At 31.4% G+C, this 17,041-nt stretch overlaps 1 protein-coding gene across 1 annotated transcript in view; it reads right to left on the reverse strand.

The window, feature by feature from the left end:
- The window catches only part of LOC106684408 (carbonic anhydrase 1), a 46,446-nt gene that overhangs the window by 5,571 nt on the left and 23,834 nt on the right, over positions 1-17,041 (reverse strand). Inside the window, exons 3-5 of the mRNA XM_067051086.1 lie at positions 8,285-8,335; positions 7,375-7,530; positions 484-604 (exon numbers count right to left, since the gene is read on the reverse strand). Coding sequence (XP_066907187.1) covers positions 484-604; positions 7,375-7,480 — 227 coding nt within the window. The 5' untranslated portion in view covers positions 7,481-7,530; positions 8,285-8,335. The remainder of the gene's footprint in view (positions 1-483; positions 605-7,374; positions 7,531-8,284; positions 8,336-17,041) is intronic.

Raw genomic sequence — 17,041 nt, forward strand, 5'->3', positions numbered from 1 at the left:
TTATATAATATATTTAAATTTTTCTTACCTAAATCTTTCTATTAATATAATTTTTCACATAAATTTTGTGTTTTAATTCAATTTGCCATTCTATTTTTTGGAGGTAAACCATAAAGAACAACTTATTGTGATAACCTATCTGTTCTTTGTTTTTTATCAGTGTGTTATTATACTTTGTTTTTCTACCTACTCTATTTACTAGAATTTTTTTTTTAGAATTTTATAGAAAATGAATCATCCAATACCCTTCACAATCATAGACTTCCAAAGCCTTTTATTTCATCTTAATTTGCAGTATCATTTGGTTTTTGCCTTAAAAATTCTCTTACATGCACAATATAATTCAGATAAAATCTTAACCACTTTATGATGGTATACTTATATTATGATATTATACCAGATCAATGTAAATTACTGAGTTACTGCTTATTATTTTTGGATAAAGAATAATTCAAATATCTATATCTTCTTTGAGTTCTGTACCTCTGAGAGTCAATGAGGTGTTCCGACCCAAAATGAAAATGGGCTTGTTGCAGCACATAAGTGCCTCGCAGACCTCCTCCTGAGATGGCAATTCTGCTATTTGGATCTGGTACGATCATTACTAAAACAATTTTTTAAAAAATCATAGATTAGTATTGTGAACCGATGAAAATGTACGTACACTCCACATTAAAACAGCTATGATAGATTAGAAGGTTATTAAAATATAACAGAAATTGAGGTTGAGAAACATGCAGAAAAGAAAATCAAGGGTTCTTTCAGTGTTGGTAACATCTTTAAAGAATGTGCAGAAAAAAACCTTAATCATTTATCAAATAGCACAGGGCAGAAAATTCAAAATTTGGTTTCAGAGAGATCTTGGACGGAAGAAGATTTACTCTGACCTTAGTGTTTAAACCTTGAGGGTTATTTTTTATGAATGGTATAATTATTTATTACATTTCCCACGCTATTATTAAATTTCAGTGGGTTCATATGCTCCAGCTATAAAATATATTAAATATTTACAATTGGATTCCCTGGTCCCATTTGAAAATATCTCTCGAAATGGTTATTTTCCCAAATCATAATAAATGACTAACAATTAATAGCAACAACAAATTAATTCAGGAACAATGACTTATTGATATGGATAGAGGGACATTAATTACCTATTAAGCTTATAAAATAAATGGAACCTATTAATCAACAATAATGAAGACATAGAAAAAAGACTTAAATCAGCTCAAAACAAGTGATATTCTTGAATAATTTTTGCAAATTAAAGACGTAACATACATAACAAAATTTCTTACTTTTTTTCACTATGCTTTAATTATTAATCATACTTTATATTTTAAAAAAGAAGAAAGCAGAGTGAATTTGCTCAACTACATGGTCAAAACAAAACAAATCTACCCAGTACGCACACTAAGAATTGATTTATGAAATAACATTTGATATTATATGTATAGGATATTTTTGTAAAATTTTGTCTTCTGAAGTTCTCTGAATCCAAAAATCATCGCCTACAGTTTATTTTTTCAAAATGGGCATGAAAAAAATATATTAAATAAAAAAATTACTATTTAATAATATGAACCCAATGAACTAGTGAACTAAAGAAATGCATGGATATATTTTTTTTTTCTTATAGAATGCTACTTACTTAAACTGGAAAAAATATAAATAAAATTTCAACATTAAGTTTGTTTTTTAAATAAACTTTAAGTTTAATTTAGCATGAAAATCCCAACTAGAAGAAGGTAAAAGTACTCCTGTGAGATTATATAATAGTAGTCGTATAAGTAATACCTACCCTCATACAAATGTGAACAGCCTCACATATATCACCCAAGTTTCACATCTCAAGGGTCCTATTGTACCCAATAATTAGCCTGAGTAATTTGACACTGTGATTTTACCACCATTAAATTGTTTCACCGTTCTTTAAAAAAGTTTTATTAGCAGAAAGTAGTATTAGTTTACAAAGTAATTTGGTCTATTTATGTTTACTGGTTGAAGTAATTTAACTGGTTGACAGACTAACCAACAAGCAACAAGAGTGAACCTACATGTTGTTTTACAGACATTTATCTACACCTATTGAACCTTTACAGTAAATAAAACATGAAACCAGTTTTTAAAAAATTGACATTTTATTATGTATTGGATATGACTATTTTCTGTTTTAATCATTCATGTGTACATAAGCACAAAATATATCAAACTTGCACCTATGTATGAAGTGCACCAGTTATTGACAGGTCAATGTTTGTTTTTAAATTTTGAGAGTTTGGTGCCAACAACCCTTAAAAAATTAGCGCTAATTGTAAGCTGAAGTTTAGCTTAAAACTGATGGTAGTTAGCACCAAATTCATAATATTTAAAAAGAAAAGTTGATTTGTCTGTCAACAACTGGTGCACTTACCTACCCTGCTACCAAATTTTCTTGAACAATAAATAATATTTCCTGCATATAGTACACAAAGAAAACTTTCTTCTGGACAGTTTTTCTTCATTGTAAGTTTCGTATTTCAGCTCCATTGTTTTTGTTGTTTCTACTCCTGTATGAAATTATTGTATCTAATTTCATATCCAGTGTTGAAGTTTATCATCCAGCCAAAGAATGCTTTTAAATTGATTGATTTTGAGGCGACTTCCACCACCTTTTATCATACCAAAGATTCATCTTTTTCCGACAAAAGCTCATATACTCATAAACTAAATTTTCTATTTCAAGATCGCTTTTTTTTTATAAAAAAAATATAAACTAATATTTTCGACATCTGCATGCTGTTATATTATTATTATTATTTTGTCAAGTTTTTCCTACGTTCGCCAGAAGCGAGGGCTCCAATGCTTTCTTTATCCTTTTCACTTACTTTTATTCATTTTTTTTTTATTTTAAGTTAAAACCAATTTTTTTTTGTGGCATTTCAATAAATTGTTATATATGTATTTTTTTAAACAGTTGAACCAAACTTCATTGACAAATGTGATGTAGATATTTAGGTAAAATCGTATGATAGCTGAATTAAAATAGCGAACTACCTTCTCTGAAGATCTGCAAAATCAAATTCAGGGAAATTACTTTTAACAAGCCGTACTAGCTGCCTCTGTCTACAATTGGAAGAGGTGACGTGTTTATTCTCGATCTTATGTTCACTTTGGAGAGGCTATTTCCAAAAAAAAAAAAATGTATAAATCTGCTTAAATGTCCAGATATTAGAATTTGAAAATAGTGTAAAAATAATAGGTTTTAAATCGAAGAAAATGTCCGTCTGATAAAAGTTTCTCTGTATTACTCATTCACAGTCATAGGATGCCACTGTATTGAAAAATTGAGAACAATAAATACAGTTTATCCATTACCGTATATCGATTCATATATTACGTTCCGTTCCCCTTCCATGCCATTTACCGAACTTAAAAGGTGTAAATAAATATATAAAAACGATACGGAAACAGAATACTCAAACATCACTTTAGAACTGATGCGAGTTTAGAAATATAAGATTTAGACAAAAGATATTTTATGTGAAGGAGACCTAAACGCTATGGAAGATAAAACGGAACGTAAAACGTGAACTGACCTTTACCCTCCAAATTAGCGATTAGCGGAAACCAGTCAGAACGATGTTGTCATTAAACAAATTTGGACCGGATCCAGTTTGTAACACTACGACATGCAGTGCATCCGGGCCCCTTCAACTTTAAATAAATTACATAATTTGGAAATTCTCCAATCTCATGGACTATTTTCGAATTGTTCGTAGGTCCGGAGGTCAATTTGAATAGGATAGCGTGGAATAGATCTGTCTCAGCATTTTTTTTTTGTTTTTTTAATGATCATGGAAATCCTTGTAGAGGTCTCTTATAAATAATGGAACTATTCCAACCCTTCGTTGAGGATTCCAATCGTTCAGTTCTTCAATAGATTCTTCTAGCTGTTATCCGCAGCTTATACTTGTACTTCATTTCTGCCAGTTCGTCTTAATTCATATATTTTTATGTTGTTTTTTTTTAATTTGAATTCAATAACTTGTGTTACACATTTCAGATTCATAGGCTATGCCACTTTTGAGATAGTGATCAACATGTTAGGAGTCTGTTCTATTAAAAGCATCAATATTTCATAGATTAAATTAAACACCAAACATACGATGTAAGAACTCTTAGAAATTTGGCAAAAATCATAATTAACCTAGTATAATATTTATATATGAACTGTTGAGTGTTAATGTAGTGTAAGTCAAAACTGGAGTTTTAAGATTTTCAACATTTAAGGAAACTTTTATTAAATTGTGGGCAAGGAATAACAGCTTTTACTTTCCAAACTAGGCAGTCACAAGCAATTCTAGCTATTTAAAAGCATTCCAAGTAAATACACTCAGTAATTAAAAAATAGTGATAGTCAAAAGTTTGAAGATTGCATCTTTCTTACAATTTTTTTTTTTTCATACTCTCCTGTAAAGATTTTAGTGGGTATTTGGTACGTACATATAGGAGGTATGCTATATGTATATCTGGGTGTTAATGATACCTTGGATTGCCTTTTGCCATTATAAGGTTAGGTGAGGGGTCCAATGAAGGTTGTATCTTGGTTGGCTTACGCTAGTGGATTATTGGAACGGTGAGGCTTAGAATTATCTTATTTTCGTTACAAATGTATATCATCTCATTTAAACTTATAAAATGAGTAGTTATGGATTTTTAATTGATTAACAAAAACAAAATATAGGTTTAAAAAAATATATAGAAAGGAGATAAAATGAACATCAAAATAGCAAAAAAAATAAAACAGACTAATTTTTTTTCAATTAAAATTCTAACTCCATACTCAAGCAGCACCCTAAAAAGCTCCTTATAGAAATTTATAACAAAAAAAAATTTGTCATTAGTTGGAAAAAGAGGATACGTTTGCATTCTCCTGGAGCAAATTGAAACCTTCATAACGTATACGTAATTTGATTAAATTGAAATGTTTTAGCACCACTTGAATGATGGGTTTCCCAATTTCTTGTGATTAAAATAATGCATGTACTTGTAAATTTTTCAGGCATTTTTTATGTTTTTAAGCCTTATTAAAGCTAATAGCAAATTATAAATACATTGATTTCCATAAGCCAAATCAAATTGAACTAGCAGAGTCCGAGTCATTCGATGCCATAAAACATCAAAATTGATCGGTGACATGAAATATCTCTGAAAGATTTTTGTAATTTTTGGAAAGAATTATGATCAAATAGTATCCAAAATTTTTGGGAAAAAATATTTTTTCTTTAGAAACTTCTATTCTGCGGAAAAATAAATATATGAACCTGTTCTATAATTTTAAAAATGTTGGACTTGCATTGGTGTACAATTACTTAACATTACTTAAAGGGACATTTGTTTTTTGGACTTTTCAGTAGTTTAAGGTTATTAAAATTTTAACCTTTTTCTTATTTTAAGTTAAAAAACTCGTATATAGCTTTTTAAGGTGAATAATTTAAAAGTTGACCATTTTGAAAAAATAAACGTCGTTTTTAAAACTTTTATATATTTTTTTTCTTGGCTCCTAGAATCCATTGGAACGAACAACGGGTTACGAGTCCAATATTTTTTGGATGTAGAATAACCACAGAAATATTTGATTAAAATAGGTGACCCCTCTTACTGTGTCCTCCTAGTAAGTTGCTAGAATATCGAAACATTTCCGTAAATTTGCATTATACATCTCGGGCCGGTCGATAAATTGCTATTTGAATAATTTAAATATAAGACAGAATATATGTCTGAATTCGTCGAGTTGTAACTGAAATTTCCAATATCATTTATTTGAATTAAAAATTTTTTTTTGTAAAGTGAGACTGAGCCAATCCCGGGAGGCAAGATGGTACTGTCTTACACCATGGCTGTATGTTACTGTAGCTCAAGCAGTCATGCACTTTGCTCAATTTTTATTATTATGGCAAGTGTCAATTAATTTCTGTGAGTAAAAAAAAAAATAAACCCATAATGAATTTAAAACATTACTTTAAAAGAAATACTGTTTTTTTTTCTACAGAATGCACTTTCAGTAATTAAATGAGGAAAAAACTAATGTATTTTTTCACCCCAGAAGTACAATTATGAATTAATATAAAATATACCTAAGATATATTCAAAACTTATCAGACTGAATAGCTCTCATATTTTATACATTGTCTTTAACTATTTGGATACTAAGACCCGCATTGCTTAACTGTTGTACATTAAGGTTGAGGAACATTTTCATACTGGATACAGGGGACTCTCACTTTCTTGTGGTGGGAGCTTATTTAAGATAAATCTATATTTTAACCCATTATCAAACTTGCCATTAGTGAGGTGAAATCTGTTTTTTTATTTTACAATATTCATGTCGGAAGTCAAAAATTCGAACAAATATTTAGAACCAAAACAGGATTTGAGTTTGATGGTTTTCCATAAGATTATTCTCAGTACTGAGTTCCAAAACTTTTCATAAATATCTTATGCCTCACGGTTTTAATATGCTCTCTTTTTTGCTGAAATATATTCTGATTTAGTTTTATTACAAATTACCATTGATTTGAAATTTCTTTAAAATTATTGAATCCACTATTGATAGATTTATTTAATGATAGATATTACAATCTGCTACACAGTTGTGGGCAATAGGTAATAGTAATGACTGATCTGATACATACTAAAATTAAAAAAATTAAAAAAAACTCTGAAAATATATACAAACAAAAGAATAAATAAGATAAACATAATCAAACTATCTGTATGAAAAATAAATAAATAAAATAACATAATGATAAAATAATAAATACAATATTTACACAATCAACCTGAGGATCCCTGAGCCCACTCTATCTCCCACGTGTGAGGGGTAGAGCAGAGCTCAAAAGATCCCAGCGCATCCCTCTCGCCGCATCACTGGTTCCACTATTGGTGACCCAAAAATAGTTAGTGACCCCCCCCCCAAAAAAATGAACCGTTTTGTATCTAAATTGAACCTTCAATTTTAAAAAAACACTTTTTCGATAAAGGATGACGCCATAATAGTCCCGTTATCTTCGTATTTTTTGGATTTTTCAAAACCCTAGATATTGAGAATAGCACTCGCATAGTGGAAATTGAAACCTGAAAAAGAAAATAATAGAAAGAAAGAAATATAAACTCAACAAGAATGTCTTACTAAATTATAGTTCTTTGGTCCGTTAGTGGCCAAAGGCGTTCTCTTTTATACATTTTAATTTGTTAATTCTGTTTTGGAGTTTGTGCATTGTCTGGGTTCTTTATTAAAGCATTTTAAGCAAAAGCTTGCCCATTACCTTTTAATCTGTACCTAGTATATACAACAAGAGTATTCGTTTTCTACAACATAAAAATTCATACCTGTGAAATGAGATTGGTCCACGGTGACAGTGACAGGTACTTCTTGATCGTAGTTGATCAGTTCCAAAGGCGTCGCATCGTGCTTGAAAGTAGTCCATTTCCTCATAATGTTGATTGGTGACTGCTTGTCCCCCTTTTGACAAACTTCTTCCCAATCTGTAGAACGACATTTTTACTATAAGCTATTTAAATTTAAAAAATAAACAAACCCTTCGTTTTCAAAATTAATCTCATATTTTTAAACTATGTATCCTTAAAAAATTAAAAATTACCCATGTAAATTTAAGGAACAATTACAATTAAAACTAATCAGTTCATCATTTAATTATTATTAGATCTGGAAGTGTATGTTTTAGAAATCTGAAGTATTTATTCTTGGTAAGATTGTTCATTATTTAGTTAGATTCGAAAAGTTTTGAATGAATCATAAATGATAGTATAGATGATGAAATCGAATCCTAAATTACTACACGATGATTAATTATTTCTATAACAATTTATAAACATCGATAGGGTTATATATGTCCGTGTCAATATTAGTTATTAAAAATGTTTGAATTTGTTTTCTTTTTTATTTTTAGGTTTCGGGATATAGGTAAATATTCGGTGGGTGATCTCTTTTCCCTAGAATCACCAAATCGAAATAAAAATCGACCTAACAGTAGGAAAGGAAAAATTGAGGACGAACGGATTTATTCGATTTTTTAAATTTTGGTATATCGACTTTGGCATTCTATTTCGATTTATGGAATTTCAGTTGTCTCAAATATTAACAATTTCTGAGCTTTTGTGAGATTTTAGAATTTAATTTTTGGATACATTTTAACCATTCGTAAATTTAAGCATTGTAAAATATATACATAATATTTGATAAATTTTCTCAACTGTTAATGAAATTTAATTTTCATACCATCTCCATTGAATGTGTAATCCCAGTGTTCACTGCTTCTGACTGCTGAAACTAACAAAACATAATTTTATAATCAGTAAAAAACCTACATTTTAAATTTGTTACATATATAATTTTTTAAAATATGTAAAACACTAAATCAGAATGAAAATTTTCTTGAGTGTAACCTCCGTGATACTAAAAGAACACTAATTAGTTAAGAAAACCTTTCTTAACTCCATGTTAAATTCAGTAGCGGATCATTTTAATCTGATTTAAAAACAGTATATTTTTATTATTATTAAATTTTTCAAAAATATCAATAAATTTTGCTTAAAATAGTCGATAAGTATCTCTCAGGTGTAACTACCGTAATGTCGATTGAGAACCACTTGGACTTCACCGAACGTAGGACATAGATATGTCTGCTACTTCCTACCAATTTTTCATTATAAACAGGTCAGTAACATAGGAGAAAAAGAATACTAGAAATTTAGGACAATTACAAGATTTAAAAAAATAACACTACTGTTGATATAATATAATTTATAAACCAATAAATCAATAGAAATTAAAAATAATTATTGTTTTACCGATGAGGCATCCGAGTTCAATTATAAATTTTGGTTTATGATGCATGATTTTCTTTTCCCGATGTAATCTGTTCCAATTTTTTTTCCAGTGCAATTAATTTAGGAATTTCTAATAAGATGTTTTCTGTGGAGGATTCTAATAGAAAATCTGATTCCAAAACTTATATACTCGTTATTTTTTCGTTCCGACGCCTTCTGAAAGCGTAAATCGCAAACAATTATTTACGATTTTTACTACTTACGCAGAAACTCGACCAAAATAAGGAACTAAATTATTTGAGAATTCAATCTCCCTTAAGAATCAGCTCTCTGCCATCTTAATAATGAAACTATCAAACATGCCTGAAAGTATGGCGGATTCAGGCGGGAAATGAACTCTCAAACAATTTTGTTCTTTACGTTGGTCCCATTTTTCACTCAATTTGTCAAACTATATCCGCTTTCAGGTCACTTTGGTACAGAAATGTCATTGGTACAATTTAAAAAAAAATAATATTTCTAATGTTAATCCTTCAATGGAAATATCTTATTTCATAGAAAATACCAGGGTTAATAGCCAGTTGCGAGTTTCAGCCCTATCTAATATAACCATCTCAGTAATCTGGAGTACCGCCTAACTATTACGGCTCGAAACCGATCTGGCTGATTTGTAATCCTTTTAAAATATAAAGTAGCAGAACCATGTAGCGATCTGATACCTGTATAATAACCTAGTTGGGGAACATCAGAACATTAAACTCTATAGAAACCTTTACACAGTCGGTCATAAGATCCATTCATTCATTCAATTTATTATTCAATAGCAAGACTGACTTGAATTGTAAACAAGATGTCGAACAGTCTGCTGGATCTTGCATAATGGTTCTTGCAATCCGAAATAAACAGAAGGCTTGTTTGACAATTATTTAGGCGTTTGCCCACAAGAAAAAAGTGAAACGCACGATATGCACGAAGCCCATGCAACCTCCTCTCCACTTTAAGTTTTGAATTATCTAATTCCAAAATTTTCTAATCCATCAGTATTACCTATATATGATCAATCTGAACGGCCATCTTTGGTTCAATTACCAATCTGACTGACCGTGTTGCTGTCCCTTCTAAACGATTACAATGTTTTTATTCCATTAGTCACCCAACCAAGTAACGAATAGAATTAAAACATCGTGACCGTTTAGAAGAGACCACATCGTCTGTATAGCCCTATGATAACCTGCGATCATCACAGGGCTATACAGACGACCTAGGTCTTCTCCAGAGGAATTTTTCCAGCCCATCAACGAGTGTGCCAAACGTACGAACCATTTGATAGTGGGTGACCTAAACGCGCGGACAACGTTTGGAACAATACCACCAGCACAAAGGCAGGGAAAGCTGTTATTAAAACGCCCCATACCCTAACACTCACACCTTCCGACCTAGAGCTAATACAGCTCACAAATCAACCGTCGATCTACCGCTCACAAGGCGACCTCACCAATTCGTCGACTGCGTTGAGCTGGACTTCATCACATCCAACCATAGACCTGTGATTTACCTAGTAGACGGTGAGGTACCAGCTCCACCACTATCGAAATACAAATATGAGGAAGCCGACTGGGAGGTGTACAAAGCACGGGCCTACCAGGAGCTTTCTACTGTCCCGTCCCTCTGCACGAAGAACGAAGTTGACGCCTACCAGGAGTACTTTACAGCCACCATCAGAGAGGCCGCCGATGCCGCCATAACAAAGTTCAGACCACTCCCACCAACCCTACGTCCACCACCAGATCAGTTTATCGCTCTGCGTAATAAGTGGATGAATAAACGGTACAGAACTAGGGATCATGAGGCGAAATCAGTGGTAAACGCCCCCTTATAACCCAGATCAGAAACTTAATGGAACAATGGTAGTGCGCAATGTGGCATGAGAAGAAACTACGGGCAACGCACGGCGACCACACATAATTTTGGAAACTACTCAAAACGAGCACCAGAAAGAGAAGCTCTTGTATACTTCAGGAAGGCCACAAACGTCTTACAGCTGAGGAGCAGGCCACAAAGTGTGCTATCCCCAGTACTGTTCTCAATATTTACAGCTGAAACTGTTGGAACGAAGTAAAACAATGCTACTATAACGGCGTACCCTGACGACATAGGTCACTCTTGATCTGACGCTAGCTCGCCACTGCACCAAGAAAATCAAACTGGTTAGGACTAAGTCTTACAGGCTTAATCACCTGTTAACTTCTCCTAATCTCTCCCTCCGCCTCAAATTGATGATTTATAAAAGTGTGCTAAGGCCAGCCCTGCTCTATGGACCACTCTTGCTGACCAACAACAGCCAAGAAGCTCCAACAGCTTCAAAGCAGCATGATCAGACGCAGAGTACGACAGACTTCATTACAAAGAGCAAAGACTGACCACATACGACACTGGACCTACCGACGGTGACAGAATTTATCACTAGGAGGCACATTACATTCTTTGATAGCCCTCAGAACAGCACAAACCCACTATTCAGTACACTGACACCGACAGGACGGTCACAAAGATTGCAGACCCACACAAACAGCCTCAGAATAGGCTGAGGAGAGTTACTGAACCATTACTGACACAACAAACCTGGTGTGCCCCGACACCATTTGACTAATATCGAATATCCTCAGCCCCCTCTTCAGATGCATTCCCAATGCAGTAAAAGAGCTTCCCCTCAACCTGATTTTTTTTATCCATCTTGACCTCAACCCCATGGGGTTTTGAAAAAAAAAAATTCTATTAGTTCCTAATTTCGCACATATGGTACATTATTAATACTTGAGCTATTCCACATGATTATTACATTAAAAAAAAAAACTGTTCACAGGGGTTCAACTAAATTTTAAAGATTGTTTTATCCAAGCTGTAGAAAAATAAAAACTAATAACAAAATTTTCACTCACCATAAGAACGGCATTCTACAGAAATTTTGAAACTAAATACTACTATTACTGAGTACAAAGCTAACAAACGTAACATCAACTATCATTATTGAAAACTATTAACCACATCCATGTGTGAAAATTTCATATGTGGTTACAATATAGTTTTTTTTTTTAAATTCAATCCACAGCGAGGGTGATGTTTGCCTGGTTATCAACAGGTAACCGACCTATTCAAACCATGGGGGGGAGGGAGGGTCAAGTTCTTCATTTTGTGGGACCACCACTTAATGAAAAAGTAAACGCCCCTAGGCCGGATTCGAACCGGCGCCGCCCGCAGATCTCAGAACGATAAACCTAGGCCTAACTGTCTAATCCACGGACGGCCCCCAATATAGTTTGAAACAAACCTATCAATATCCAATTATCTTTGTGCAAAACCTAATTAATTTGTTATAAAGTTATAAATGAACCCCAACCTACATACGGGAGTAATTTTAATTCTTTTATTTTAATTCTTAACAATCCAATGATTGTTTTCAAACGATAGTGAGTATCTCCTTATTACCTCATTTGTCTAAAAATTACATTTCTATATGATTAAATATCTTTAAATGTTTATGATATTAGGTCAATTGGTAGTCATCATTTTTTTTAACTAGATTACCAAAGTTACCTACAACTGAGATAACTGCCGACAATATTGGAAATTGTAGGTCCAATAAAATTTAAGATTGATCAAACAACCACGTTTGAGAGTTGAAATCGCTAACCAAATTCTTCATTCGACCATTGTAAAAAATGATTTGGGCGAAGAGGGAATACTTTTTTTCCATTCTTATCTGAGTAACTAATTCTTTGAAGTCTTCATTGTCTATCTGGATAAAATACATTTTTTTTTTTTTAATTTTATTTTGAAAGTAATAGAATAATAGCATACATCTTTGCTAGATAACAGATTTCTACTAGAACTATGGAAGGTTCCATAAATGGTTAACTACTTAAACGTAAATTTTCTCCATAAATCAGTTTAACAGGCAAACATTGTTCGGTAAAATTCACTTTCACATTTCAATAAAATATACTTTTTCTTTCAACCTTTTTTGAAAAATATACAAAATAAAAGTATATTTTTTTGAAAAATATACAAAATAAAAGTATATTTTTTTGAAAAATATACAAAATAAAATCATATTTTTTTGGAAAATATACAAAATAAAAGTATATTTTTTGAAAAATATACAAAATAAAAGTATATTTTTTGAAAAATTTATTTTTTTGAATTTCAACCCTAACTTTAAATGTTAATTTAGGTTGGATTTAATACGGTTTGAGAGATAAGGCGTCAACCGCCTCGAATAGAGTGGAAAACATCTAAAATAATAAGAAAATAGACTTATTCTCTGTTGTTTCTCAACGCGTCATTAATTATGTTATACTCCATCATTTATTTAAACCATTTTGAAATAAATATTGAGACAATTGAATAACTATGTGTCATAATATATCAATAATTTATAATTTTAACCATACCACAATTTTCCCCAACTATTCCACCTTGTAACACATATTGTAGCCATAATTTGTATAAAATCAAATAAAAGGTGAATAATTGTGAGTGCATATCATCAAATACATTATTTCTGGCGAAGATATCTCTTTTTCAGGCAAATTACGAAAAGGAAGATATATTTTTATTTATAGCCTTTAGCGTTTATAGCACCTAAAACTGTTGTAGATATTATCAATATTTGTTTATGGGGCCACCACGTTTTTCATTGTATGCCAGTTAGCTTTTCGAGCGATGTGATTGCGGGCGAGGATCTATTCCGATCAATTCTTAATATGAAACAAGTAAGGTTTGCTCAAAAGAGTAGATTTTATGTACTATCAAAAAGTGCATCACATAAAATGTCTTATATGAAAGGTTTCATTCATTTTTTCATTGAATTCATTGTTTGTGAGAGAGGGATATTATAAATTGAATTTACCGTTGAGCGTGTTTCACCTGTGATTCACTATAATAATTCGAATTTTGTATAAGATTCCATCCGAAAAGAGACTGTTACCAGATTGAAATATTGAGATATTTTATTTTAAAACGTCCTTTGTGGTTCTGAGATTGATTCCTGAATTCTGTTTTATTCAATTAATTTATTAAAAGTCATAAAAACTTGCCTAAAGACATTGCAGAGATTGATAAATACATACTTGTATAAATAAATGTTAATTTGAAAATGAACTATTTCATATTGTTTTTAGTTCAATAATATCGGAAATAACCGCTAAAATGACAAGAAATTTCGAAAGTTTTTTTTTTTGGAAAAGGTCATTAGAAAAATAATAATAAAAAAAAAATTTACTTTACTACAATAGTAAAATGAAATCGAAATAAAGTAAGATCAAATTTATATGAGACTGCATTAGGACCAGATATGCAAGCAGGCCGATAGAGAGATCTGTTTACTAGAAGTCGTATTCTTTAGCCTCTCTTCTCTTCGTCGACAGTGTTCAAGAATCGATGGGCCATCGGAGCAGGTGTCACGGCAGACGGTTGAAACTCCTAAGCGTAGCAATTCCCGGCTTCCGAGGATTCCTAGATACTCCCTTGGACGAATGAGAACTTTATGGTTATTGGATTATTGAATGCAAAAAGTCATCCTCTCTGTTGGTCCATCCGACTTTTCAGGTGGCAAGTAATTGTTCAAATACTTTGCAAAAACACCATGAAAGAGTGTTGATTTCATGACCCTCAGATTGATGGCAATATTGTTAGATCATTCCATGACCGCAAGCCTTGGACATTATAAATTTGAAGAAACACTTCGTTATCTATTCGAGCAACTTCAATATGTACCAAAAAAGGTTTGTGAAACACCATAGCAGTTTGACTGTCAACTCTCAAGTTACTCGTGTCTCAATTTTTTTGGCATTTCTGGCCGGATTAATTTTTATAACTAAACATATGCCATAAGCTTCTACTTTATAATTTTCCTATCTTGCTATTGCTAAACATCATTGTTTTAATTGATCATAAGCCAACCAAATTTCTTTAATAAATTTGGATTGTATTGTTTTTGTGGAACATTTCGCTATACTTCGTATATTCCGATAGATTTAATGATTACGATGTAGTAGATAAGTCATTTTTCTCCTAGCTCCTATATTTTCTAGGATAAAGTAGAATAATAAAATAAAAAAATAATTTGCTTAAATTATTTTCAAAAAAGATATTATTCAACAAGAGTGTTAATCTTATTGAATATTTATAACTTTTCGCGTTGAATTTATATTAGGATTACAATTTTTAATCTTTACTGCTTAACATAATTATCCTCATGGAACGCAGACCTCTGCACTTTATAAATAAAATGGGCAATTAAACGTTTCTCGATTTAATGGCAAAAACAACATAAAGTTTTCTTTACCACAACTACAATATCGGACAAGATGATAATGATCAACTTTCTCGAGTTAATGAGGTGTGTAATTTTGCAGTTGGATGTTACTTGCAACCAGTTCCTGTTACTGCAACTCTGAATCATCGTCAATTTTCCCTCGATAACACGAAGGATAATCAGTTTATATGTCGTAAGATGTATAGTGAAATGCTAATACTTAATTCGGACACACTATTAGTGGATAATTCCTATTCTTTATCTTCATGTAAATCTTAATTTTTTTCCCCAATTTCTTTTTAGTGTATATTCATTCTAATTAATTGTTGAATATATATAATATTATCCTCATCCGTATCACTTTTACTTATTCTAAAATTCTCTATTATATTATATATTTATTTACCCTGTAATACTAATTACTTATTACTCTTACTATTTATTACCACTTGCCAATAATTTATTTCAGAACAAAAATTTCGATTATAATATTAAACTTACTCTACCGATTTTAGTATTTTTTTTACTTTTACTGTATGATTTACAACTAACAGTAGAACGAACATCCAAAGGAATAGAAAGAACAGTTAAAGGTCAAAAAGAGCTTAATAAGTATGATGAAATTCGTAAGAAACTTCGTGTAATTTGTAAAATAAATTGAACGTACAGTAAATGTTTTCCATTCAACTACAGATGTCACGCCGAAGGCATCCACTGAACTCAAAGGCGCACATCGGGTAAAATAACCATTTTAGGTGGACAAAATTCTTTTATACCATTAAGCTTATCGGAGTGGTAGAAAAATATCGTTTTATACATTTCCTTTCATTTACAGAAAACTAGTGAATGAGAATGTCATAATCCTAAAATTGAAAAATAGAAAATCCAGTCCTACGTCCGCGCTTTTTCTCCCAAAATACAGGGACTATTTTTTTGTTTAGCACCAGTCATAGGTCACACCACAACTCGTGTTTACTTTACTAGTAATTAACCTCTTGTTTAAAAATTGGAACCGATTATTGGTTAACAAATCTGAAAAAAGCACTTTGTCAATAAAAACACACACAAAAAAATCCCTGGATGTTTTTCAAACTAGAAGGTTCAGAGGAACAAACCTAGTTTAAAACTTGGGGGTTCTTGGGAGTAACTAAGTTTGTTTTCATCGAATATGAGCATATATGAACTACATGTTCAATTAGGCAGATTCAAGTAGTTAGTAGTAAAGTATTTGGTCTTGTCTTCCTGTGTAACGTTCATCTTCAATGACAAATCAATTTTTACCAGGTAGAAACAGTTATCTGATAGTAAGATAAGCTAGCCTGATGGATAATCTGATAGTGAAATCAGCTCCATTAGTATAAACACGAATAGTTGACTCATTTTATTGTTTTCAAAATATTCTTAGGTTTCACCTTCCGAACAGATAACAAAAAGTTATAAAAAGGACTTTAGGCTGTAAGTTTTTTTTTTTAGGCTGTAAGCTAAAATGCAAAAGTATTTAAATGAATTGATATTCGAACATATTCTGCTCTTTTGGGCTTAATAAAAAAATAAATTATCAAAACAACACTCATTATTGAAATACATACCATTTAATCATTCAATAAATGTACAGAGTTTACATTATTGTTTTTGTTTTTAAATTAATGTTTGTTATACGTGGTAGAATATTTTCAACAATTTGAAACAAAAGGAAGAGTTATCAAATTTTTACTATCGATTTGTAGTTTTAAGAACCAAAAACGTTATTTGAAAACTTAGTAGTCAAAGTACTAAGAAAAACATTCTGATCCGTAAAACTACAGACAGATAATAAATGCACAAAACTTCAAGGTTCGCTCAGAACTTTACTTAATATTTTATCTTATATTAGATTTTGGGAATCAATGT

The sequence above is a fragment of the Halyomorpha halys genome, unplaced genomic scaffold (genome assembly GCF_000696795.3).
Source record: "Halyomorpha halys isolate HHAL.00 unplaced genomic scaffold, Hhal_1.1 Scaffold577.1, whole genome shotgun sequence".
Lineage (NCBI taxonomy): Eukaryota > Metazoa > Arthropoda > Insecta > Hemiptera > Pentatomidae > Halyomorpha > Halyomorpha halys.